Genomic DNA, 25,192 nt, shown 5'->3' on the forward strand with positions numbered 1-25,192 from the left:
CCATTAGCATTAGCTGTTCTTTTGTGTTTAGTGCTAATGTTAGCATGCTAACATGCTAAAAAAAATTATGGTAGATATGGTGAATGCTGCTACTCGTTTAAACCTTAATTTTGAGCAGTCGTGGGAAAATGGAGAAAAGAATTCATTTCTACCTTTTGACTTGTAATTCTGAGTAATGTCTAACAATATCTTCCACTTGGAGGAATGAACAACAGACATGTCATCGTCATGTATCGATATACTTTACAATTTAATATTAATAGGTAACCATACAACGTGTGTGACATCAGTTATTCAATCTTAACTGTGACTACTTCAAATCAAACTCTACTAAGAAATAGTGTTTTTCCTGACATCTAATTCTTTTCTCCAATATTTTTTTTTAGCTGTTTTGCGACCTCAATTTTTTCTAGCTGTGTGCAGCTGAAAACCTAAACTAGATGTGAAAATCTGAGCCTCTTACTTGACTGCTAACAGAAATGCATCTGCAAGCCAAAGTAACATGTCATTCACAAACTGCTGTCCCATTTCCACGAAGCATTTGGAGCATTTGGGGGTTCAGTGTTTCAAGGGCTTTGGACACACAGTAGGACACCAGCAATGTGCCCAAATAAGCCAGTCCCATCTCTGTTGGTGAGATGCCAGAGCTGTTCCCACCTGCTGTGCGGTGTTAGATCCATGGTGAGACCGACACCCTGAAAAATTTAGGACAAGCGTCAGTGGGTTGTCACAGGGAGTGGTGAGAGGTGGGAGTCAAGAGGGCATCAATGGCCTTCAATGGAGAATATTCAAATAAATATAGATAGCTATTTCAGGGGTGGAATCAAGGTGTATTGTGATTTGTACAAATGGTACCTACTCAGAATAGACAGTACAGTATTGATGAAGGTTGGAAGAGGAAGCAGTTATAAATCAAATTTACTGTTCACAGTCCAAGTCTTATGGAAATGATACATAGCAGTGTCTGATTAGCAGGCAAAGTCATATGCAATAACTTATTTTAAACCAGAGTAGCTGAGCACACATTACCTGCTGTGTGTAGTTAACTGTCACTGTGAAAATTAAGCATGGCAATGATAAACAGGACCTACACTGAGCTGGATGTCTGAGAAGAGAGATAACATAATGTTGCTCTGGAATTCAGTCTCTAAATTATCTGTGCAATGTTACATATGCAAGATTTCCATTTAGCAAACAACTCTTTAATTGCAGTCATGATTTATTACACAGGGTGATTGATAAGTTCTTGGCCGACGGTAAGAGGAGATAAGTTTGACCACTCTCGTTACATGCATATAGAGTGCAACTCTTTGAGTGACTATGCAGAAAGTTACCTCTTAACCAGGATGAAGGAGCTCAGTGGTTTCCATTTTGACAGTGATGATGATGTCAGAACACCTCTAAGTATAACGTAGTCTAAAACTTATGATCCAATTAACACCTCTATGACAATGTCAACAAAAACTGAACACAGTAGGCAACGTAAAAGTACATTTTATGGCATAAGAGTTGCATTGGATTGCATTAGATGTACAGGTGTACCTAATAAAGTGTCCACTGAATGTATGTCAGGTATGATTATGTATAAGTGCCTATAAGATATTTAGAGAAGAAAAGAATGACAAACGCAAATAAATCCAAAGAAAAAGATGTTTATTTGTAATCTCTATTGAATGATGCAATGTGCATCTCAAAGGGGACAACTGTGAGACAAAAATACTTTGGTACACTTGATTTTCCAAACACAAGGTTTTTATGGACAAAGCAGCACAGTAATATGGTGACTCCTGCACATGCTTCACTATAGCAATTCCCTCAGACTTTACATTAAACTGTGCGAGTTGTTTCATGAATAAACATAAAATTTACTTTAAATTTGTTGATGCGTTTTTATCGAGCTGAGAATGCCATTGCTTCAATGAATATTGCACACTGAAAAATGTAATCCACGCTCACAATGTAATTAATATTTAGAAAAGAAATTGCAGAGTTTTCAGGAAAATAATTAATCAGTGGTGCATGGTGTTCATATGATGTACAGTATAAAATTGTTACAAAAAGGCATATGTGATTTACAAACAATTCAAAATCTACATACAAATGTCTAAAGTGAACATTAGAAACTAGAATCCAGTGGTAGTTCTGCTACTGAAATGAGCACAATGGAGAGAGCTGTCAGGATGTTCAGAAAATAAAATATTGTTTTTACTTTAGGTGATGTTCTCACAGGTCCTACTGCTAATTATAAGTCAGAATATTCAATGTCAAATTTCTACTCTATTTTGTCATTGTCTTAGCATGGAGACAACTAGATACTGTATATCAAAGTTTACAATATCAAAAAGTTAGAAGCTAAAAATATTTCCTCCTGAAATGTGTTGCAAATGTAACTGCAATACCTTGCAACAATAACAACAAATACTACAATAAAGGTGAAACGACATATAAAGTGCAAAGAGAGGTTTCAATAAATGCACTGGGACTGACTATAGTAGTCACACAGGCAGTGTACAAATACTCTAAAAATGCCACTTCCCATTTTCTTATTCTCCTTAGCTGTTCTTCTTTATTATTTTGTCTCGGCTGTGTCTAGGATGTATCTTCTTATGAATGCATTTCTCACAGTATTTGGCCAAGGCCTTGTTGAACTTGTAACTTAAAGGATGTCAAACAAAGTAAGATATGTGGGTGGCTCGCTTCCGCCACTAGCGGAGGTACATTCATATTTCACTGCGGGATAAACAACACCAATAGATTAGAGGTTAGCTTGGGCAACAAGACTGCCACAATCACATGAGGGTGTTTAGACGTTTCTTGCAAGGTTAACTATTTGTTTAGTTTACAGAATTTATGAGAATTGAGAATTTCATCTTTTCTTCTGTTACACCCAAAAAAAAAAGCAAATTCCTCATGTCTCCAGGAATCAACAGAAAGGTAGTAAACATTGAACATGTTCTATCTTAAAATACTGCCTAAACTGAGATCAGTGCCAACTACAGCAACAATAATTGTAACATCAACAATATCGATATAGTAAAAAATGAAAAAAAAAAAAAAAGAAAGAAAAAAAATTACAAGAGAAAAAAATTACAACAACAATATATAACTCTCTTCATAGAAATCAAACCAGAGTATCTCTAACGTGAATATATTGGACAATGTAAACCTACCATTATCAAAGTTAGCAAGTATGATAATAACACAGAAAGCACATCAATCTTATTCCTCTCACAGAGAGCGCTCACATCATTGTTTCTACAATGGTGTGGGTGGGCTTGATCAAGCCATTGTTCCCATTTGGGTCCAGGGGCTGTGTCAGCTCGCTGCCCTTCAAGTTGTACTCTTTCGGGCGGGAGCTCACGCCTGACTTTGCCGGGGCTGCCACTGCTTTGATCCTCTAAGGGAAGGAGATGAGAGATTAGACCAATGATCATCAGAATACTGGGGCAGTTTAGGGTTCAATGTGACAGTTAAATGGCAAGCATCACAAATACAGATGTATCACATCTTTATTTTGGAACATGTTATATAATTCAAGTCATGTCAATTTAAAACTGAGTGACATATTTTAATACATGCACTCTTTAATAAAAGGATAATTGAACATTGTAGAGGACATGCCGCTTTCTTGCCAAGAGTTAAATAGCACACTCATGTTTGTAGCCAGCAGCAGATTAGCTTAGCTTTGCACAAAACCTGGAAGCAAGGGGAAACAGTTAGCCTGGTCGAAGCTACTGTACAGCAGATTAGCTTATCTTAACATGAAGATTGGAAGCAAAGGCAAACTGTTAGCCTAGTTGCTATAGCTGCTAAGGTAACGCTTATTTCTTGTCAAGAGTTAGATTAGAAAATTGATACCACGCTCATCTCTGTATGTTAAATATGAAGCTACGAGCAGTGGCAAATTAGCTTAGCTGAGCTGAGCAAGACCGGAAGCGGGGGAAACAGCTAGCCTGGCTGCTGGCGTAACACACTTATTTCTTGTTAGATGAGAAAATCAACACCACCATGAGCAGCTACTATAGATACCAGCAAATTAGCTTATCTTGGCTAAAAATTGAATACAGGGGAAACACCTAGCCCATTTGCCACCTAGCCCAAGTGTACAGATATGGGAGTGGTATTTCATCTCACTCTGAAGGGTTGTGGTAGCTCACCTCGATCAGGGGTCCCTCAGACTGTAAGATCTTGATGACCATCACCATTGGGATGCAGATCATGGAGGACAGGGCCAAACACCAGCCCAGACCGATGGCCCAGTCTGGGTACTCATACACCTTGTTATAGGTCAAGGGCTTATACTTCACCAGGGAGAAGACAAAGCAGCCCTAGGACACAAACACGTACATGCTGCTTTTAGTCCAAATTGAACACCTCCCTGAGACCTTGAAAGTCCAACTATCAACATTTGTCACGTGTCATCAACAACAGTATTTCCAAACTCTTCGACACAATAAACCAACTCTGATCTCTCACCATGCAAAGTACAGGAGTGATTATGGTCCAGCTCCATTTCATCCATGCGTTTGGTCTGTAGCCAATCATATCCTCAACTCCGTCGTAGAAATTATCAACTCCTATCAAACACAAAGAGAATAAGGAATTGCATGAGTACTCACATGTTTCAGTAAAGTTTGTCAACAGAATGAACACTGTAAGATAAGTTATCAAAAGTCTCTACAGCACACGTGTTGTTTGCTGCTGTAGAATGACCTACATATTTACCTTTAGAAATTAGCAGGTTTATGAGCCCTTTATCTCCTTTGTCCGCCATAAACTGCAGCATATACAGTATTTCAACTGGGCCATGTACCATTTACTGTATCAACTGTAAACAGTCTTGGCTAGCTTACTAGGTCATCATTCACGCCTCCTATTTGTTGATTATCATGGACTATGTGTTTTATTGCATTATTTAATGGGGTATGTGTACTGTGCCTGATGTTTGTTATTATGCTTCTTTGTACATGTTTCCAGTCTCCAAAAGTTGTTTGGTTTGTGACCCTTTACAGCCCAGTAATCTGATGTAAGGGAGCCAGGGTTAGCCAATCACAATCTAGAAAACCTCCCCACCGCCCCTCACCACACCCCTGTGTGCAGTTAAACTTATTTAGTACTGATGTGGAAAGACCCACAACGGTACCTTTGTTTACCACCACAGAGATCATTTGTGCTTCTTTTTTTTTTTTTCAACTCTTCAGGACCATTACTTTGAAAAACGACACACACTACAGAAACCTATCACATAGAGTTGTTTCCACTTACCATAAACCCAGGCTACAGCAATGCATTCAAAGAATGCAACCCACAAAAGGCACACACCACTGGCTGCATAGTAGTCAAAGAGCTGAAACACATACATGCCACCCTGGAAAGAGAAAAGACAGAAAACGGCATTAATTGTCTCTCTGATGTGTGTGGAAAGAGAGAAAGTCATAGAGATGGAAGGGGGCAGTAAAGCAGTGTGGGCAGGCGGGGTGTTGAAAGCAGCACACAAGAATGCTGGCACTCCACCAATAGAGGCAGAGTTCAACAGGTGCCGAGACGTCATTGAAGCACCGTTAACTGCTAAACGGAAAACGGCATTCCAGCTCTTTCCATTCAGACACACAGGACATGTGTGGTGAATGTGGTAGAAAGCCATATTTGGTCGTAACGATGCAGCAGCCCACAGGCAAGTGGAAAGTCTGTGGCGTTATCTCTGCTGCTGATCCCACATACGCTGTGTCTCTTTTCCTTTTCTAAACAGGATGAGCAGCAGAAGTAAAAGAGCACAGGGGTTTGACGGAGAGAGAATTGGTGAACTTACTTTTGTTACCATGGCGAGTCCCAGGAGATAGCTTATGGAACACATCACAGCTATAAAGATCTCTCTCCGGTAACCCTTCCTGAGGAGAGATGGATACAGATCCACAATAGAGGTGATCTGTCCTTCCACTTCAACAAACTGTGGGGACAAAAGCAACTATTAAGTTCTCAGAGGAAAAAAAAAAACAATCAGTGTCTCCTGTTGTGTGCATACAGTTCTTGTTTTGCCTCTACAAACCAGTGATTAGAGAATGAGAGCTGTCTTTGTTGGGCAGTAATGAGAATTTAAAAAAAGGCTTCTCTCTCTGCAACACTGGTTTGTTGCTACCAAGACACAACAGAAACAAAACAACAGTGAATCACTGTCTCCGTCTGCCTGACTGTGTCTTTCTCTTGCTCCCTTGCGTCTCCACATTGCCTCATAAGCTACATAATGTCATAACAAAATTATGAAATTGTTCCCATTTATCAAATTGCAGTGTCTTTATGCACCAAGGCCACGCTCCTTTGTCGTATGCAAACCAAAACAAAAACCCTTTACATAACTCTGGCATGTGTGTGTGAGCGATGTTAACAATATATAGCATTCAAGACTTCAAATCTGCATGAAATTTATGGTCGAGAATGGTCACCCACACACACTCACACACACACACATGCTGTCACTGGCACCATTTCTAAAACAGCCGCACTTGCACAGCTATTTACATGGGCTCAAATTTAGAGCACCAGCCTGATTGCGCAGTTGGCTGAGATGTGTAGCCAGGCCATGTGAAGGACTGCGTTAGCACAAGAGTAGAATTACACTTGGGGGCAGGAAATGTGATATAGCCGGAGAATCCCTCTGGTGTTTTGTCTACTTGGATTATCTTGTCTTAATCAAAGCTCTGCCTACCATCAAAGCTAGATAACAGGTTGCAAGCTATTATAATGACTTCTGCTAACTAAATGTTTGGCAAACGTCTATCAACTTCTAAAAACTTAATTTGAGGCATTACAGAGCATTAAAAGAGCTTTAATCCTTACACAGTGCAGTTGAGTGTGGTAGTAAAATGCCTTTGTGGGAACAGGCTGCATTACTTGTCTGTCAGTTATCTGATACCTTGGAGACGTTAGATATGGATCAGAGAGACACATTATATGCCTTTTACACACTGGGGGCGACAGGAGCCAACTAACCCATGGGACCTTGGAGGTGTCCGTGTTTAATTAACGGGCACTACACCAAACAGCTATTCCGTCTGTACATATGTGGCTTCACAGCAGAGTCACCAGGGAAATGTACTGACCTGGCTGTCGAGGCCCAGAAGCAGCAGCATGATGAAGAAGAGGATGGCCCAGAGGGTTGGCAGCGGCATCATGGACACAGCTTTTGGGTAGGCGATGAAGGCCAAGCCCGGACCTGGAGGGAGAACAGAGTGGGGATGGGAAGAAGGGTGGAGGGAGAGAGTTAACATTTCTGTCTGATTTCAGCAACATACTGTAAGGGGATCGGAATAAAATAATGTAAAGGCTGAGCTAGAGAGGCTGAGCTGGGCTCTGAGGCTGCCAGTAACATACAGGAAATATGATCAAATTTGTTGAAAGACTTTAGGTTAGAGGGTTTTCTCATGCTACAGGTGTCCTGTGTGTGCTTACTCACAGGACAAATATCAACAACTACATTCAACTATACATATTACCTCATTTAAGACTGCAAGACCTGTCTACAGTTAATGCTATCTACAGTTTGAATCTTTACAGTTATTACCTTTATATATCTCTATATGCATTTCACTTTCACTACTGTTTGCACTATCTTGTAATATGGAAAACTGTATTTCAGTGAATGGTCACTAATCTAATCTATCTAATCTAAACAAAGCAGGTGACAAACCAGTTGGACAGGATACAACAGGAGCATGAGACACAAAGTCAGCAGTCAAAAATGAAAAACAAAATACATGTATGTGTATATATATATATATATACATATATATATATATATATGCTTGAATTTATGCTTCTGTTATGCTTCAGGTTCTGTGTTTTCATATATAATGGAATATGTATGTCTACTCTGTGTGTGTCTATGTATGTCCATCACAGAACTGTCATTGCCATACAATAAGTACTTTGGTTTCACATGATTATTATTCAAGTTCCAAGTCTTAAAGATAGCAAGAGTTTAGTTTTAACTGAACAGAGCGAGCATGCTGAAAGAAGACGCATCTCCTTCAAAGTCCACATAGAGTGTAAAGGAAGACAGAAACAGAACCGGTGGTGTCCACCTCGCTCAGGAGATCCACAGCATGTTATAACAGAAAGGTGCCAATCTTCTTAGCAAAGTCCCCTGGTCAAAAGGATGTAAAGCTACTAAATGACAATGAGCAGGTTGAAAGTGGCACATGAGGACACCTGGCGCCATTGAGCACCTGTAATAATGATGATGGCCCAGTGCAGGAGCTTTGTGTGGCTGAAACACACATCACTTGACCAGTGCGATGTAATTTGTCCTCAAAAAGGTGGAGCATGTCTGTTTTTCACACTGAAGTAGCAATTCTGTTTCTTTGAGGCTTTTTTCAAGGAGTGTGCAATTGCCGATACCTCTACATTTCAGCATCATCGTTTTTTTTTTCCCATCATCTAAATTTAAATTAAGATGTTGCCCAATTGTCTTTTCTTTTTTTTTCTTTCTTTCTTTTTTTTTTTTTTTTGGCAGCAGCACCCACCATCACCGCTGCCATCACCTTGGACCCTCGTACCTGACTCTGCCACATCGGCAATGTCCACCCCTTGTTCTTGTGCCATGAAGCCCAGGACGGAAAATATTGCGAAGCCAGACACAAAACTGGTACCGCTGTTGAGGCCTCCCAGCAGCAAACAGTCCCTATGTCACACATATGTCATGGAGGTTGTTAATGAACACAGGTGGAACCGAAGTTCCCATTTTCTTTTCACGCAACCGTCTCTGACACGAGTTGCTGTCACTACTACAGTCCCACTCACCCACGCCCCAGCGGAAACACAACTCACCTGTAGCAGTTGTATTTGTATTTGTTGTAGCTCCCCAGCGATGTCATGGCGCCCAAGCAAATGGCATAGGAGAAGAAGATCTGGGTTCCTGCATCAATCCACACCTGTGGAAACAGAGGTAGAAGTTTGGAAATTTATTATGAGCCCCTGAGAGTAGTGAAAGTGAGCCGAAACAGTAAAGTTGAGGGCCATAAAATCAAAACAGTGACACCTTTCACAAACAAATATAATCACAGCTTTGACCAGGGTTTAATTCTAAAATGTCTAATTTTATCTGAAGTCTCGTGCATATTGTGTATATATAATACATGTTGACTTGGTTTTGACTGTTTTGGGGTTTTTTTGTTTTGTTTTTTTGTTTATAATAAATAGTGCAATTTTTGTGTTTTAGTGAAGACAGAGAGAAAATGCAGGGAGAGAGAGCAGGGGAATGACATGCAGCAAAGGTCCGGCTGGATCAGGAGTCGAAACCGGGACTTGCTGCTCAGGGCGCTCAGGCCCATATGGTACACACCCTGACCATTCAGCTATTGGGTAACCCCAGCTTGGTTTTGATGTTAACTCAAGTGATGTAATCAAGTTTTATAACAAAATAAATTAATCAAACTAGATTCTAGTTTGATTAATTTAGTTAGATGAGAAGACTGATTTCATTCTCTTGCCCATATGCCAAAACATTAAGATGGTAGGTGGACTGTGTTACTTGAGCCATGCTAGCTGTTTTCAATCTTTATGCTAAGCCACCTAACTGGCTGCTGGCTGTAGCTTCGTATTTAACATGAGAATCGGGGGTTAGAGTCGGGAGCTGAAACAGCGAAAAGCAGAGGCTAAGAGTTTTTGATCGTACCTCTGGATCCTGTAGGCGGGTCAGGTTGGGGTAAAGGTAAAATTTGATGCCTTCAGCTGCCCCAGGCAGGGTCACACCACGAACCAACAGCACAATCAACATCACAAATGGAAAAGTCGCTGTTATATACACCACCTAGACAGGATAAAGGAATTATTAGCCAAAGTAATAAACAACAGTTACAGACTATGTGACTCACCAACCTTGAGGTATAATGGAATGAACACTACTTCCTTTATTAGTTCTCATTTCTAACTCATACTTTTCCAACTGCCGGACAAAAGCAACATTGTTCTTGTTATGCCCAGATCTGTGAACAGTGATTCATACTGCATACAGAAGTCATGGTGGAGGTTTGTGATGAATTGCATGCCCAACAGAGCACTAAGCACTCACAACACTGACTAAATGTTTCTCACTCTCATAACTTCTATCTGGTTAAACATTAAGGGTGGTCATTTTAAAGCACATTTGTCACAACAAGGGACCCTGTGTTAAATATGGAAATAATCCCACAAATAGCCCTTAGTAATCATTAGTTAATCATTTTCCTCACACAGTTCCTCCTGTTGGCTCAGGCCCAGTTTCTGTCCCACTAACAAACAGAAAGAGGGCTAAGGAGCAGCAGTCAACTTTTACAGCCGACAGAAAGTCTGGCCAAGAAGTGACTTCCAGGACAGCGCAGAGTCTTGTGTCTCTAAATCACCTAAACCAACCTTGTTTCCAAGCCTGTGGGTTTTCTCTGAGCAACAGTGTTTTGTCGCTAACTTGTCGGGGTAAAAAAAAAAAAAAGAAAGAAAAAAGCGAAAGGCCAAACAGCATCCAGGCAACACAATAAGTACAGGATGTGCATACGCCTCGGCACTCACTTTCCCAGTGGACTTGACTCCCTTCCAGATGCAGAAGAAACAGATAACCCACACTGCTAGGAGACACAGGGCCAGGTCCCACTTCAGGGGCCCTATATCCTCGATCCCAGAGGAGATGCTCAGGACATTGCGCCTGCAGACGATACAGAGGCATGGGTTAATGGCAGTTTATTGGACTTAAAACAGAAGAGGTTATCTTGCACATTTTCAAACAGACCCAAGGAAACAGGCCATGTGACAACTGCAGACTTTGACCACACGAGACTAATAAAGAGGACAATAAAAATGGAATCAAACAGACACATGACTTGGACTTTCATTGTTGCTCTGCTGCTTTTCCAGAGTCTGAATACATGAAAATGTTGAGAAGATGATTTTGGAGAAGCCGGTGTCTGATGCTGCATAAACACTTCTAATTTAGTGCCACTTGTGGCAATGAATTGTCATCAAATTCACACACATAATAAAACAAATTGGCATGAAAAACACTGGGATTTCCAGCTGTTTCACTTTAGTTTGACAACTAAAGTCAAACTTTGAGCTGCATGAAACATATGAAAGATGCAGTGCAAATAAACTTTATAATAAACTGGAAGAGACCTTTATAAAAGTAAACTGTGGCCTTCACAGGAATTGTAGCTGTTCAAACACATTTACGCAAGAAAGATAAAAATCCAGTGTTACTATAGTGTATTCACGTGTATGTGTGTGCGTGTGTGCGTGTGTGTGTGTGTGTGTTAGTTAGGCATGCGGTCAGTGGATACTCACTCCCAGAACTCAGTGACAGGGGAGGTAAAGTTGGTAACGTTGGCTGCCAGCCAGAGGGTCTTGTTCTTGCGGACTGTGTCCTCCACACAGTGCTCTGTGTTCCAGGGCTGCTTGCATTTTGCCCAGGGGAGCTCCGGCTGAAAGCACTGAAACAGGTAGTAGAGACCCCAGGCCAAGATCACGATGTAGTAGATGTTAAGTAGAGATACGATCACGATAGAGGCGTACCCAATACCTGGAGACAAGAAAAAGAGAGAGAGGGCAAATTGCAACATCAGCTGAAGACATCACCCAACTCAGCATTTCTGGTCATTAAAAAGTCACATTTCACAAATAAGCTTTTGCTTATGTGATGGCTTCATTAACATCCGCATTAAGTACTTTTTTTGTGCTAAGCAACTTTAAGAGCAGCCTATTACAAACTCATAACAATGAACTCTTAACCGACTTCCCAAGCTTGACTCTACTATCTAGTGTTATAATGTCCTTAGTGTTGTTTGCTATTTTTAGATGACTTTGCCACGAACCTGGACACAGAAATCCCCGCTACACTTCCACTGCTTCAGAGTATTTTTAAACTCATCATCTCTGTCGCCCCCACCTCCTCATTCCCTGCATACCGAATGCAAACTGATAGACAACTCAGTGCTGTGACAGGTGTGTATATGTGCGTGTGTGGTCTATACGCCGTGCTGGTGTGTGCCTGAGTTAAGTTGTGAATTCACGATACGATAAAAAACATGTTAATGCGGAGGAGGAACAATGGGTACGATTTGGGATTAGCCAGTTTTGCAGGACACTCGTGGACTTTCTCTGCTGTGCCAGACGCTGCGCCAGATGGACAGACAGCAGCCTCAGCGTTCCTTGGATGGCGGAGACCACCGGCAGCTGCTAGAGATCCGGTGACGGACAGTTTCCTCTTCTTTCATGTGAGGTTACTCGTGTGAAGAGCGTCACAGCAGCTGCCTGGGGGCGCGGTGCCTCAGCGCTTGTCTTCAGCTGTCACTCAAAGGTAGAGGGGCTGCACCAAAGAGCAATAAGATGCCCTCGGGCGTCTTTGAGTATCAGTTGCTTATTGCAACGTCAAGATGAGAGGCTGCTGAGAAAACCCCACCCTGACAACACTATCACGGAGGACATACAATATTTATATCCTGTAAGCTAAAACAAACAAGTGGATCCACGTTGCAGCTTTTCTTGCAGACCTGCCACATGAGATTGTACCCATTGCTAGGCAACTTGATTTGCCTTTTTTTTTTTTTTTTTTTTTTGCTGGTCTGTTTCCATGGCAACCAAGAACTCATCAATCCATTATACACACCAGATACGCCATCTAAGAATGACTTTATGTTTTTGGTGTGCCTTTGAGCCTGTGGCATCTGAATTTGTATATTTCTATTCATTTTTTATGCAAGTGTGTGTACACGTTTGTAACTGTTTTATCTGAAGCTCATCCTGGAGTTATTTTCAAATGTTCAGCACTCTCAAGGTTCAGCTCTTTAATGTCGTTTACACAACACAAACCAGTCTAATGAAGTAAGACCAGTCCATTTGCAATTGGGTGGGTGGGGCTGTTGGCGTCAGTACAACGTAATGTCTGAATGATGAATACTAGACTGAAATCAGGGCAGAATTCTTGTTTGGACAAATGAGGCTTTGACTCAGCATTAAATAATAAATGATCTTGTCAGGAGAGATTTATGCTATGACGCAGAACCTCTACTTCTGTGTCTGTGCGTGAATATGTGCAGTGTTTATGTGTCTGGACTGACCGGTGAAGATGGGGCAGAGCTTGGCCCAGCAGGTGATCCCTCCCTCAGAGGTGTACTGGCCCAGCGCAACCTCCAGGAAGAACACGGGCAGGCCACCACCAAACAGGAAGATGAAGTAAGGGATGAGAAACGCGCCTGGAAGATGGGATACGGGGAATCAATTACCTATAATCTTCTTGCTACAACCGTCACAAAACAGTTTGGCTACAGTAGCTGTTTGTTTCCTCTACCCACCTCCACCATTTTTATAACAAAGGTAAGGGAACCGCCAGACGTTTCCTAATCCGACGAAGCCACCGGCCACGGACAGGACAAAGTCGAGCTTACTAGCCCACTTCTCCCTCTGAGGAGCCTTGCCCTCAGCCTCGTCCTCGGGCCGTGTGCCTGGGCTCTTCCCTGGTGAAGGTTTCAGGGTGTCCTTGTGAAAGTCCTTCAGGCATTGGAGCTTCTCTTTTTGTGCCATGCTGTGGACGGCAAAAAAAAAGGAAAAAGGACACATCGATGGAGGAAGACAAAGACAGAGAGAGGGACAGAGGTGACAGGGATAAGACACAGATAGACAGGAGCATTAGGGAGATAATGCTGTCTCCTGATTGCGTTACAGCATGTTGTGTGAGTACATGATATACAGTACTATGTCGCTAATCTTGCTAATCTGAACGACTGATGCATGGAGGTCATTCAGACTGGAGAGGTGTTGGCGGGGAGCTGACTCAAATTAGAAAATGAAAAATACAATCAAACATATGCCTAACTCCTTGTGTAATGGAAGCCAGTGGTAACATACAAACCCAGTCCAACAGTAGTCTCACAATATACAATATACCAGGGCAAACAAACAGGGAGAATACCCACTGTGTTTCTTTATCTGCCTCAATCATTCAATCTCAAATAGATAATAGAATAACAGTAAAAAATCTATATTTTCTTTTCATGTTGCAAACTTTATGGCTAAAGCAGTATACACACTTCAAGAATTATCACCTGATGATAGAAACTGCACATTCACATCAGTGTTTGTTTATTAGCTGTGCATCTAGTTCTATGTTTTCCACCTTTACTCTGTGCCTCAGGGTGGGTGTTTCTGCTCAGAGGGGAGCACATTGTCACAGAAGGAAAAGGAAGGGAGTGTTGTGGACACACATACACGCCTTTAAGACCTCGCCTGAACCTTAAGGAAAGTTTTTCTTTTCGCTCTCTCTTATGCTACTGTATCAGTAACAAGTCAGCCCAGCCATCCTCCAAATTTAGAGAGGAAGATATCCCTCTGCATTCCCAAAGCCCTGGCTTGCTCTAAGGAAGATACAACGGCTTAAGTTCACAAAGTGTTTACACTGTAAACCGCCCTTCCAAGAAAGACAGGATTTGTTATTGCTCACCGAGGTATCCTATTTCCCCGCATGAGCCAAAGAGGAGAAAAGAAACCCTAACAAGACAAGAATAACTACGTAAGACATGTCAAGACTGAATGTGATTTAAGCTCCAAGTTAGCACACAATAAAGAAACAGAAGTGGACAATGAGAAATTCTATTTAGTGTAAAGGGATTCCTCTTTTTCTGTTGGCAGAGCAACTTCAAATACTTTCCCTTAGGTCTTGCATGCCACAACATAAATTGAGACGGCCTTGTTTATTGAAGCTCAGATAAAAGAACAGTTTGTTCAGAAAAGTGTCAAACCTCCAAAGTAAAAAACCTGAGTGTCGTTTTTGTTGAAAACAAAAGTATAAAACTGCTGAGAACAAGTGGAACATTTTAAAAATGGACAGCGATAAGCGGATTTGACATTTAGGAAACGGCTTAAGACTAAATAATAATCATCACAGTGATAATAGCAATGTTAACCTCTCAGGAATGGGCATTTCTGCCAACAGCTACACCAAGAAGACAACTCTCTGAAACCTCTCACATTCCTACTGGGAACTTTGTGTCTCCTCACTTAATCAACGTTTGAACAACAAACCCCCCCGGCCCCCCACCCCTGTGTGCACGCATCATTTTCTAGGATTTCTCTCTTCCTGTTATGCATGACAAGTCAACTTGAACCGCTTTCCATTCTCAAACCTCCTTACATAACTGGATCAGCTCTGTTTCTCATCCTGTTTCCCTCTCTCTCTCTCTTTCTCTCTCGCTCTTTATCCCCTTTCCTCCCCCTGTGACACTCGTCTGCTCAGCGTATGCTTTCACCTGGCTGCATGGTGTTAGGAGGCTGTCTGCCCGTCAGATAAGACTTAAGGCAAACTGTGCCTTTGGATTTAATCCAGATCTACTTCACCAGAAATTCTTTAACCTTGTGAAAAAATAATTTCCAAAAAACATCTCAGCACATCAGTTATGCTAAAATCCTCACTAGTGTTCCATTGAAATCTCCCTACTTCTTGTCAATATGAATCGAAAAGACAATAAAATCTATTTGTTTTCTCTCCGTTTACTTAACCTTTTTCCATACAAAAGAAGTTTTACAATATCAACAGAGGCACTGCTGTTGATTTTACTGTTTATAAGCAGATTTAAGCAGAAAAAACTTGATTTAACATATTCAAAGCTTTAAAGAAATAAAAGTCCCCTTTCCAGCAAAAGCAATTCAGAAAACTTACATTTCCTTCATGGCTGCGACTATGTATAGTGTCCCTCTCTCTCAGCTGTCACCATTCCTCTGTACTGAATGCCTTTATGCCGACAAGGGTCACAAGAAGTGGAGCTGACAGCAGTGCCCGCCCCCCTGGCTAAAGACAATTAAATCCAATGTGGAGATTGGACGCAGCCTCGCTGTGACAGACAACTCAGGTACCAACGTAGAAGACTGTAAATTTCCACTTCCCACTACTCCCTGCCCACAAACATACACACAGCCAAGTGGTGGGGGACGGGTGTGTGTCACACAAGCATGCACACACACCACTTATTCATGTTGGGAGACACAGAAGACAAGTCAAAGAGAGAAAAAAAAGGCAGGGCTGGTTCAGTGGTGAGGGGTTGGTCTTGAATTATCATCGGGTACAAATGGATGAACTGAAGCCAGAATAGCGAGTTTTTACTGCCTTTTTGTTTTGTAACAAACGGCACTAAAATCTGAAGCAGGGTTTCACAACAAGCCCCTCATAACATCACCACACCACTTTCAAGCATCTTTGTGTGAAAACTATTTTTATTCATGAGTGTGCTGTGATAATTTCTGGTATGCAGGACATTTTGAATCACTGTCCTCTCCTCTTTCATGACATGTGGTTTGTTATCTGGGAAATGTAAACCAGTACAGTATCAGCTTATAACAATGCCTAATAAGGTAATATGTCTCCTCTGCTTGTCCACAGTCTGTTTAGATACCATTCACTACTCTGAGAGCACACAATGGCATTCAAGCATTCAAGAGTCAATTAAAAACTAATAAATTCCTCTGCAGGATTTACACAGTTAAATGGAGGACAAGGATCAACTGATGACAAGCTGCACTAACGCACACACAAATGCACACCTCTGACCATAATCCGTCATATTTTGGTCAGTGTCATGCTCTGTATTCTACTTTGGTTACGTAACCTTTGACAGACGCTGTCTAATCTATTGTGTGAGAGACAGAAAGAAAGCCTGTTTGATGTGGGTCATCTCCAAAAAAATCAAAATGTTCCCTGTAATAAAATAAATAAAAAAAATTAAAAAAAACCTGGTGGTGTTTGTTCATAACCCTGCGAAAAGGGTCTGATTATTGTTGAACATACTGTCAAAATGGATCAATATATATGCAACTCAAAGCTACAAATACATCATCCAGCCTTCTACCTTCACACTACTTTTTTTTTTTTCCTGAAACCATTTTGGTTTTATTGGGTCTTGGCTTTAAAACAGATGCTCAAATTTTGATGATCAGATAAGTTGTAAGTGAGGAGCAATATAACTTAGCAGAAAACAATATCTGTCATAAGGTTTGAATGACCTTTGGTTTATAAATGTGTTAATTTTTATACTATGAGCTCATTTCACACCAAAATATTAACTCATTAACTATTATTCCATTAACTGGGAAAGTCCCATTTTCACAGTCAATAATAGGTAAAATTATCATTAATATTGATCAACCCCTCACAGACCCCAGGCGTCCCGTTTGAGAACTTTATTTTCAGTACCAGCAGCTAAAAACGGTGCAGCCCCCCCACCCCCCCAGCTTTTATCCTGCTGAGAGGGCGGATTGGGGTTATTAAAGGACACCCGTCAATCAATCATACACTGGTCGGGGCGGAGACAGACGAAGTAGGTTAAGTAGGTGCCAGTAAGCAGAAGATATAAGCTAGTAAACGTCTTAGATCATCAGACCTACTTCAGCAGACTCCCCTCTATTTAGTGCATGACAAACATTCATTCACTCATCCTCTCATCCATTCAGTGGATGACTTGCGGCGGGTGTGGACAGTGAAGGTGCACCTGGAGCTCGGAAGGAGACAATAAACATTTTTTTTTTCTCCACCACCACCACCACCACATCACATGTAATTGTAAAGCCCGGGCGCGCCTGAACGCATCACAACAGCTCTCCAAAAAAGATCAAACAGAAACGGGGAGCAGGGTCTTATCAGTTAGAAACACAGGAAACCGGGTTCAAAGGCCAAAACTGTGTTTTTTTTTTTTCTAATAACCAAAAGTGCATTTTCACAAGTTGTCTCTTAAAGCGGAGTTAAACGCGGGATTGACCTTTTCATTTAGCGGAAGCATCATTGAAAGAATTAGGACACAGCATCATGTTATCAAGAAAAATATAGCAATCATAATCTGTTTATATCTGAGAATAAAATGAATCAGCATGTCTACAGCCCAGCATGACAACACTGTGACAAATGACATGACAGAATACACATAAAAAATCAATACCCTTAAAAAGTACAGTTTAAAGGGTCATAATAAGAGTTTTCTATCACATCTTTCTCGCAGTTTTAAAAAATAAAAACGTTATTGACCTAATTTAGCGACTTAACGTGTAAAGAAGATGCCAAAATACCTGTCCTCTTATTCACTAAGCAGCCTGTTGTTCCTCGCTCTTGTAGCCTACGTTTACCGCTGAGTTGAACAATATTATCTATTTTTTCTGTGAGACCATTGTTTCTATGAGCTGGTGCGCGTTTAATATCAGTTTGAGTGGAAAATCACCAGCTTCTCCATGCAACAACTTCTTAAAGCGACAGCCGCACTCAGTCCGCCCTTCACCTGACTCCCTAACAGCCTCCCTGTCATGATCATAACTGCCATAGTGAAAGATTACACGCAGTATGTCCTCAAGGCATTTACATCGTGATTTATGTTCACAACGTTCGACGATGATAATCGAAAGCATAGTGAGTTAACATTACCCACGTGCTCAATGTGCATGTCGAATATCATCGTGTCAAAACAGACTTTCGTTATGTTTAAAGCACAATTCATAAAGGGTCTAGCTGTAGTTAATAGATTGAAATCAGTTATTAAGAAGAAGGACTTGTGTTGGCAGATTTTGAAAAAACCTCCTTAGGCATTTTGATTTTTCGCCATCTTTCTCATTCATTAGGGTGGACACCCCCTCAAATGCACTGTGTGATCATCTATCCTTTGAAAAGTACTGCAAGATGTGATTATTAACATTTACAACTGCAGACTTGATGGACTGTAAAACCCTTTATTGATGATTTATTAGTGTGAATAGACCCTACGTTAATGCCATAGATACATGCTAATAAGTCATTCTTGAAGTGTTAAGAAGTAGGTAATAATTGTTTTTTGTTTGTTTTGGTCCAGACTGAAATGTCTCAACAACTGCTTGATGAGACTGACATGACATTTAGTACAAACACTCATGTTTCCAAGAGGATAAAGCTAGAGATCCTCTAGCTCAACACCTATGGTTTTTAGAGAAATGTTTCAATAGTCATTTGATATGAAATTTGGTACACACAGACTGTTCTCATACAGACATTTTGTCATGTTATGACATGAAAAGCACATAGTGCTAACTAAATGTCTCTCTTCCACACAGTATTAGGAGGTTGCGGCTGGTACACTTGTTATGTAATTGTTCACACCTGTATTTTTCTGTTAACAAGTTTGATCCTGAACTTGTATGTTTCAGCTGTTCATGCTAACGTTGGCTACGGCTGACTGGTGAGGAACCTCAAGCAAGTCCAGTTGCCTTTGTATAGGGCTTTGAAACACCATGATCTGGATGACTGAGAATCTTCACAGACATATGAAACAGGCCACATCAAGTAACAAACACATTTTAAGTCCTGCATATTTTTGTGTGTATGAGTTAGCCAAATAGGTTTTACAGTAACAGAAACCCTAACCCTAACACCTGTTTGTAAAAGAAATAAGATACTCAAAAGTAAAATACTCTAAGAAAAAAATTGACAACATATATATCACTGCACTTGTAAAACTAAATTGACCTCTCATTGAATAATGTTGAGCTGTTTTACACATGCTTAGCATTGTTACAATACTGATATTAGCATGTAGGTCATAGCACTACTGTGCCTCACATTGCTGGTTGCATGGCTGTAGACTCCCATACTTTTTTAGAAATAAATGGTCAAATGGTCTAACCAGTCAAAGTGAGTTTTCACAACCTGGCAACCCAAAAGCTGATCTTGATAATAGTTTAGAACATCAACACACATACATACAATAGTTCTCATCTATGCCAGTGGAGCACATGTCTGCAAGACTTGCACACATAGTCCAGTGTACTGTAGTATATTCTTAATCTGGAGCATCAGCCATGCCAAACAGATGGCAAGGCCACGTGTATTACAGGTAAAGTGTCTCTAGGTGTGCCAACTTGGTTTCCACTAATACAGATCACAGTGTGTTTATCAAAAGGTCTATGATAAGTGATTTTCAAAATAAATAATCATCTACTGTGAGACAGTACAATGAGAGTCTTGTAAATAAAATAGTCCTTCAAGATCAAGTTTACCTATATTATTGAATCAAAAACAGGAAGTGAAGACATGTAATGTTAAGAATTACCACACCAAGGGGGTTGTTTGTATATAGAGCCAGAAATGAAGCAAAGCATTTCATTGTGCAATTTTGTGAAGGAAATACCCTCAAATCAAATAACGGGAAAGAAAAGACTGTTTTGTTCCTTATTTTTATGCTGTGCATGCTTTTAGTTGTATATTTCCTCATTAGTCGTAGAAGCAACAGATTGTGTCAGTCTTGAAAATCAAAGTGTATTTCAAAGCCAGTAAGTCCCCTTGGGCCTCGGTGATGGTTTCTCCCTACGGAGAACAAAAGCTGTGTCAGCAGGACAACTGCTTTCTGATGCCTGAGGGTGAAATGGCCAGGAAACAGGAAAGCGAGTGAAAAAAAGCAAGTTTGGACACTCACTGTTTGTAACTGTGACAAAAACCAACCCTGAATCTAAAGTAGCTGAACACACACAGGGGAGAGACAGCATTACCTAACTTGCATCAAGGTACGATAGCCTGCATGCCTGGAAAGAAAGCTTCCTAACCCATAGACTATATATACAGTCTATGTCTTCACCATTATGACAAATCAAACCAATTAATGTGAAATAACATTAGTTTTTACAACTCTTGTCTGCAATAAGCATCTTTAGGGACAATTTCACAAACTTATTATAGTTCAATCGTTTATTTTGACTTTGGTGAATTAAATGTGATGTGAAGTGTTTTAGTTTAAAACATTTAAAAATGAGCTGAAGTTAGCATGCTAACCAGCTAGCCCGATCCATCCTCCTAATACCACTTTTGTAGCATCCTGCCTGTCTTTAGTCCACCATGAGAGAAAGAAGAAGCAGCGGATAATGTTAACATTGGTTATGTACTAATAGCAAAAATCTCAAATAAAACACCTTTAATGGCCCTATAATAATAATAATAATTTTAAAAAAGAGTTCAGACTGGGCTAGCACTGGTTGGAAAGTTATTCACCTTACCTCTAAAGTCTTTTATTGTGAAATAAAGATTGTGCAGACTTTCTTGAATATATTGCAAACACTAAAAATCACAACTGATATGTGTGTTGTTGATTCAGGTTCTTGTACAGGCATTACAATGGATGCATTAAAAGTGGACGGGGTCCACTGAGGCTGCAGATGTACGGGGCCCAGATTATAGTGCTACACCACTGGCAGCAGAAACACAATGACGATAGTGTATCACTGACAATAACAACCTTACAGCTGGTCCAGGCAAAAAAAAAAAAAAAAGAAGAGAAGAGAAGAAGCTAAATTTGGAGCAGAAAAGAAGAACAGCAGACAAAGAAAAGATGCAGAACAAAGAAGGGAAAACAACAACAAATTAACAGTGAAACATTTCTGCATGTTTCTTTTTCACAGTGTTGATTAGCATTGTTAGTAAAACTTTATGAAGTGTATTATCAGTTCATATCTGTTGGTGAAAATCTTGATGTGACCAAATCTTTTTGTGTCTAAATTAAAAGTTTGTTGCTAAATTGTTTTCTGTTCCCAAATATCTAATATTACAACTTAAATCATGACTCCAAGGTCACAATTTGCAGCAGGTTTCATGCATCCACTCACAGAAGTCCTACTGATTGTTTACACTGAAGAGTTCAGGGCCAGAGGTTGTTGTCCTGGATAGATTTAGCCTGTCTTTTGTTAGAGGTCTGTCTAAGGGCAGACCAGTCACATGGTCACAGTGTAATCCTGTCTCACATGCAGACGCTGTTTGTATCTCTCTCTGCAGAACTGGCTGTGTTCTTTTTACTGGCAACCTTGTGATTTGCCTCAGGTGGAGCATCATATTGTACTATACACAAGCATACAAACCTGATAGACTCATGATGAAGGATTATATGAACACGTAGACATTTATCTGATAAATAAAGCCACTAAGATGACCTGTGCTGCAGCTAGGGATGCTCTGTTTGTGTGATTTGTGTGAGCAAGGGACAGATAATTTTACTTAGCTTCCTCAGAGAGCACGCTGTCTTTGTCAAAGCTGACTAATAAGACCACTGCTTGCTTGCTTGTCTGTGCCCTGGCTGCTAATACTTCAAGGGAGCATATAAGGCCTAATCCCATATTACCGTGGCTATGTTAAGTGTAAGCATCTGACTGTCACACACGTCCAAGAGGAGCCTCCATGCAGAGCAGGGAGATAAACAAAATTCCTGGTTGATAAGCTTGAGCAGCAATCGGTGTAAACGAAACTTCATAGGCATCCTCAGCCTGGTATTTGCATGACAGTGGAAATGTGGGGGAAAGTGGCTGGCTGCTGAGCCCCTCTCGTTTCAAGACAATCCTATAAGGAGATCTTCTTGGTGGGAATCTGTCATTTAATTTAGTGCATGTGTAGTCTTTACTGTGCCATTTCTTACATAATGGCTGGCTGGGACCACACTACACTGGCCCAAGTCCTAAATCTGTCTAATGAAATGTAAATACAGGCTTTCTGTGGTGCCAAACTAGGGCTAAAACTACAATATACTGCATACACAGTATATGTTGTCTGTATGCATATAAAGTTATGGAAATATATAAGTCTGGTATACCATACGGTGAAGTGGGAAGGAGAGCCTGGACTTTTCAGGTCAGTCTCTGGTTAAGTATGGGCTTACCACTCTCTCTCTCTCTCTCTCTCTCTCTCTTTGGTAGTAATCCCTAACTAATAGCAAATTAGGATATTGGCAGTGACGGCAGCAGTGAGTTATGTCTTCACCTCATCACCTGGGAGGACATATCAAGACTCAGGGACAAGGTTGCAAATGTGCAGGTCTGTCCATTACAGAAGACAACAGAGTTATGGCTAAAACCTTTGGCTGAAATATACAACACAATGTTAAAACAACCATAATAACTGAATAATATATCCTATATTTTATATGTAGTAATTTGAATCTGAAAAGTAAGTGACTAAAGTTATCAAGTAAATACACTGGAGGAAAACTTACAATATTTCCCTGGAGTAGAAGGATAAAGTAACAGAAAAGTGAGCGATTCAAGATGATGACCTCAAACCTATGAAGTAGCATAAGGTAGACAAACTCAAGTGAAACATATATATAAAAAACACAAACATGTCTTACCTGCAACAAAGCTCCAGAGTTAAAGTTATTAGCTTTATGTCCAGCCACCTGCTGGTTTTTCCATCTGCTCCAAATATAACGAATCCTACGTGTGAGACACATATAGAAGAATATCATGGTTGAGATGAGCATGTTTGTTCCTGGAGAGACAGATGGACAGATGGTATGAACGACACAACTCTGCATGTTGTGTACACGTCAGCCCTGAAGCACCTGAGGTGTGAGAAACCACCAAAACGAGCCAGTGTGGAGAACCAGGGAGAAGACCAGAGAAAAAGGAAACCATGGGAGCAAAATGTAGTGCTGCTCTTAATATGTTCAACATCCTACTGTTGACCTATTATTGCCAGTGATTGTATCAAAGGAGGCCCATTTATGTATTACATTGCACACCCAGGAGTCAAACCAATACCCAGGCACACACACAACTGAAAGGAGATTGAGGGAATAAACAGAAAACAGAGCTGCTTCTCTATTTGTCTGGTAGATTTCTGCCTTTGCAGATTCCTGTATGAAGAGACAGATGTCACAGTGAAGTCTCAGTGAGTCACACGGTGGCATGAGTCAAGAGCCAAGAGATTTTACCCTTTGTTGTCCTCTGCAAGATTTCAAGCAAAAACACATGGAAATCGTCAGTGCAAAAAAATGTTGTTTTTTTAAGGACTGTTCTAGACACATGACAAATATGAGTCATAACTTGGACAGAGAAAATAAAATATATTACATTCAGTACGAGTCAACGTCCTTTGTGAAGGAGGCTGGAATTTGATTTGAGGATATTAAAACTGCACGCAGACCAGTTTGTTGCCACACTGGTATGGCAATATACTACCCAACTAAATATGTAAAAAATGTAAGGGATAAACATGCATAGGTCACATAAATTAAATTAAATTAAAGTTTGACTATTGGGTGTCACTGGTAAGATGATGCACATTAAAAACAATGACTTACAGTGATGTTAATACCTTTAATAAGAAGAGTTATTACGGTCATCCATTGTAAACTATTCCAGGAAATATCATCACACAGGGCAAAGGGGCAATCTGATTGATGGCTTGACAGGCTGCAAAGAATGTTTTTGCTGCTGTGCCAAGAAATGAACTGACCACGAAATTCGGTTGTGAGTCATGTTCACTGACAACAAAAGAGTTGTGTAACCAAGGTGGAGAGAACAAGACTTTACAGCACCACAGTGCTTAGAGCAACATTTCAACACATCTTAAGTTTAGTGTGTTAGCATGCTGACGGTGGCTAATTAGCACTAAAGTACAGCAGAGGAGGATGGGGATGTTTTGCAGTTTTGCTCATAAACTAAAGATATATGTCACAGAATAAGATCTGACCTGATGATGGTGCTGGGGTCAGGGGATCATCATCCTGAAGGCAACATAATAAATTCACAAAATTTCAATGAAATCCATCAAATAGCTGTATATAATAATAATATATAAGATATTTCACTTCAACTTCACAATGGAACTCCAGGAAAAGTTAATAGAGTTTATCCTCTAGGCTTTCCTAAGTATTTACATCAAATCTCATGGCAGTCCATAGAACAGTTTTTGAAATGTTTTAGTAAAAGTCAAAGATTTCAGCCTGCTGGTGGCACTAAAGGTTAAATCAGGCGATCACCAAAATAGTGGGCGACATTCTCTGAGGACAATGAATGATGATGAATGCAATATTTCATCTCCATCTGTCCAGGGCCTGTTGAGATTTTTTGTCTGGGCCAAAGTAGTGGACTGACCGACGTTGCCATCCCTACAGTCATTCAAAGTCGGATATAACTGATGAAGTGTTGCTTTCAAGTAAATCCAAGCTCCCAGTTTCCAGGCTGCACTCCGTCCTGCTCTGACATGGGGCCAATGTAGAGGTGTAGAGCCATTGAACAGGAACTCACTGTGGCACTAAGCTCCTGTCCCAGAGAGGCCGGATCGGCTTGTAAACAGTCTCCATGGAAATTGAATAAAATGACGAGAAATATAAGATCCTCCTGTAAACTGCATCAACATCCATTTGTCCAATATGAAAACCAATAAACTGGCCTTTCCCACCAAAGACCAAAACCA

General features: G+C 40.6%; 1 protein-coding gene across 2 annotated transcripts; it reads right to left on the reverse strand.

The window, feature by feature from the left end:
• Positions 1–1,636: 1,636 nt before the first annotated feature.
• Positions 1,637–18,233, reverse strand: LOC108889488 (sodium- and chloride-dependent taurine transporter). Of its 2 annotated transcripts, none has more exons than XM_018685945.2 (14): positions 18,067–18,233; positions 13,314–13,543; positions 13,080–13,214; positions 11,308–11,542; positions 10,540–10,672; positions 9,671–9,805; positions 8,824–8,927; positions 8,553–8,677; positions 7,098–7,210; positions 5,810–5,947; positions 5,266–5,368; positions 4,477–4,577; positions 4,158–4,328; positions 1,637–3,397 (listed from the first exon to the last, which is right to left on the reverse strand). In XM_018685945.2, the coding sequence occupies exons 2-14, from the start codon at positions 13,540–13,542 to the stop codon at positions 3,242–3,244; spliced, it is 1,878 nt and encodes a 625-aa protein (XP_018541461.1). In that variant the 5' UTR covers position 13,543; positions 18,067–18,233; the 3' UTR covers positions 1,637–3,241. The 2 variants fall into 2 exon arrangements, with proteins under 2 accessions (XP_018541461.1, XP_018541460.1); XM_018685944.2 differs by lacking the exon at positions 18,067–18,233 and adding an exon at positions 15,674–15,921.
• Positions 18,234–25,192: the final 6,959 nt, after the last annotated feature.

This window comes from Lates calcarifer, linkage group LG6 (assembly GCF_001640805.2).
Source record: "Lates calcarifer isolate ASB-BC8 linkage group LG6, TLL_Latcal_v3, whole genome shotgun sequence".
Taxonomy (NCBI): Eukaryota; Metazoa; Chordata; class Actinopteri; family Centropomidae; genus Lates; species Lates calcarifer.

Coding starts and splice junctions, on each gene's coding strand:
- LOC108889488 (XM_018685944.2), bottom strand. Junction 9,806..10,539: donor GAGTCAAGTCCACTGGGAAA/GTGAGTGCCGAG, acceptor TATCCTGTCTAG/GTGGTGTATATAACAGCGAC. Junction 8,928..9,670: donor CCCGCCTACAGGATCCAGAG/GTACGATCAAAA, acceptor CTGTTTCCACAG/GTGTGGATTGATGCAGGAAC.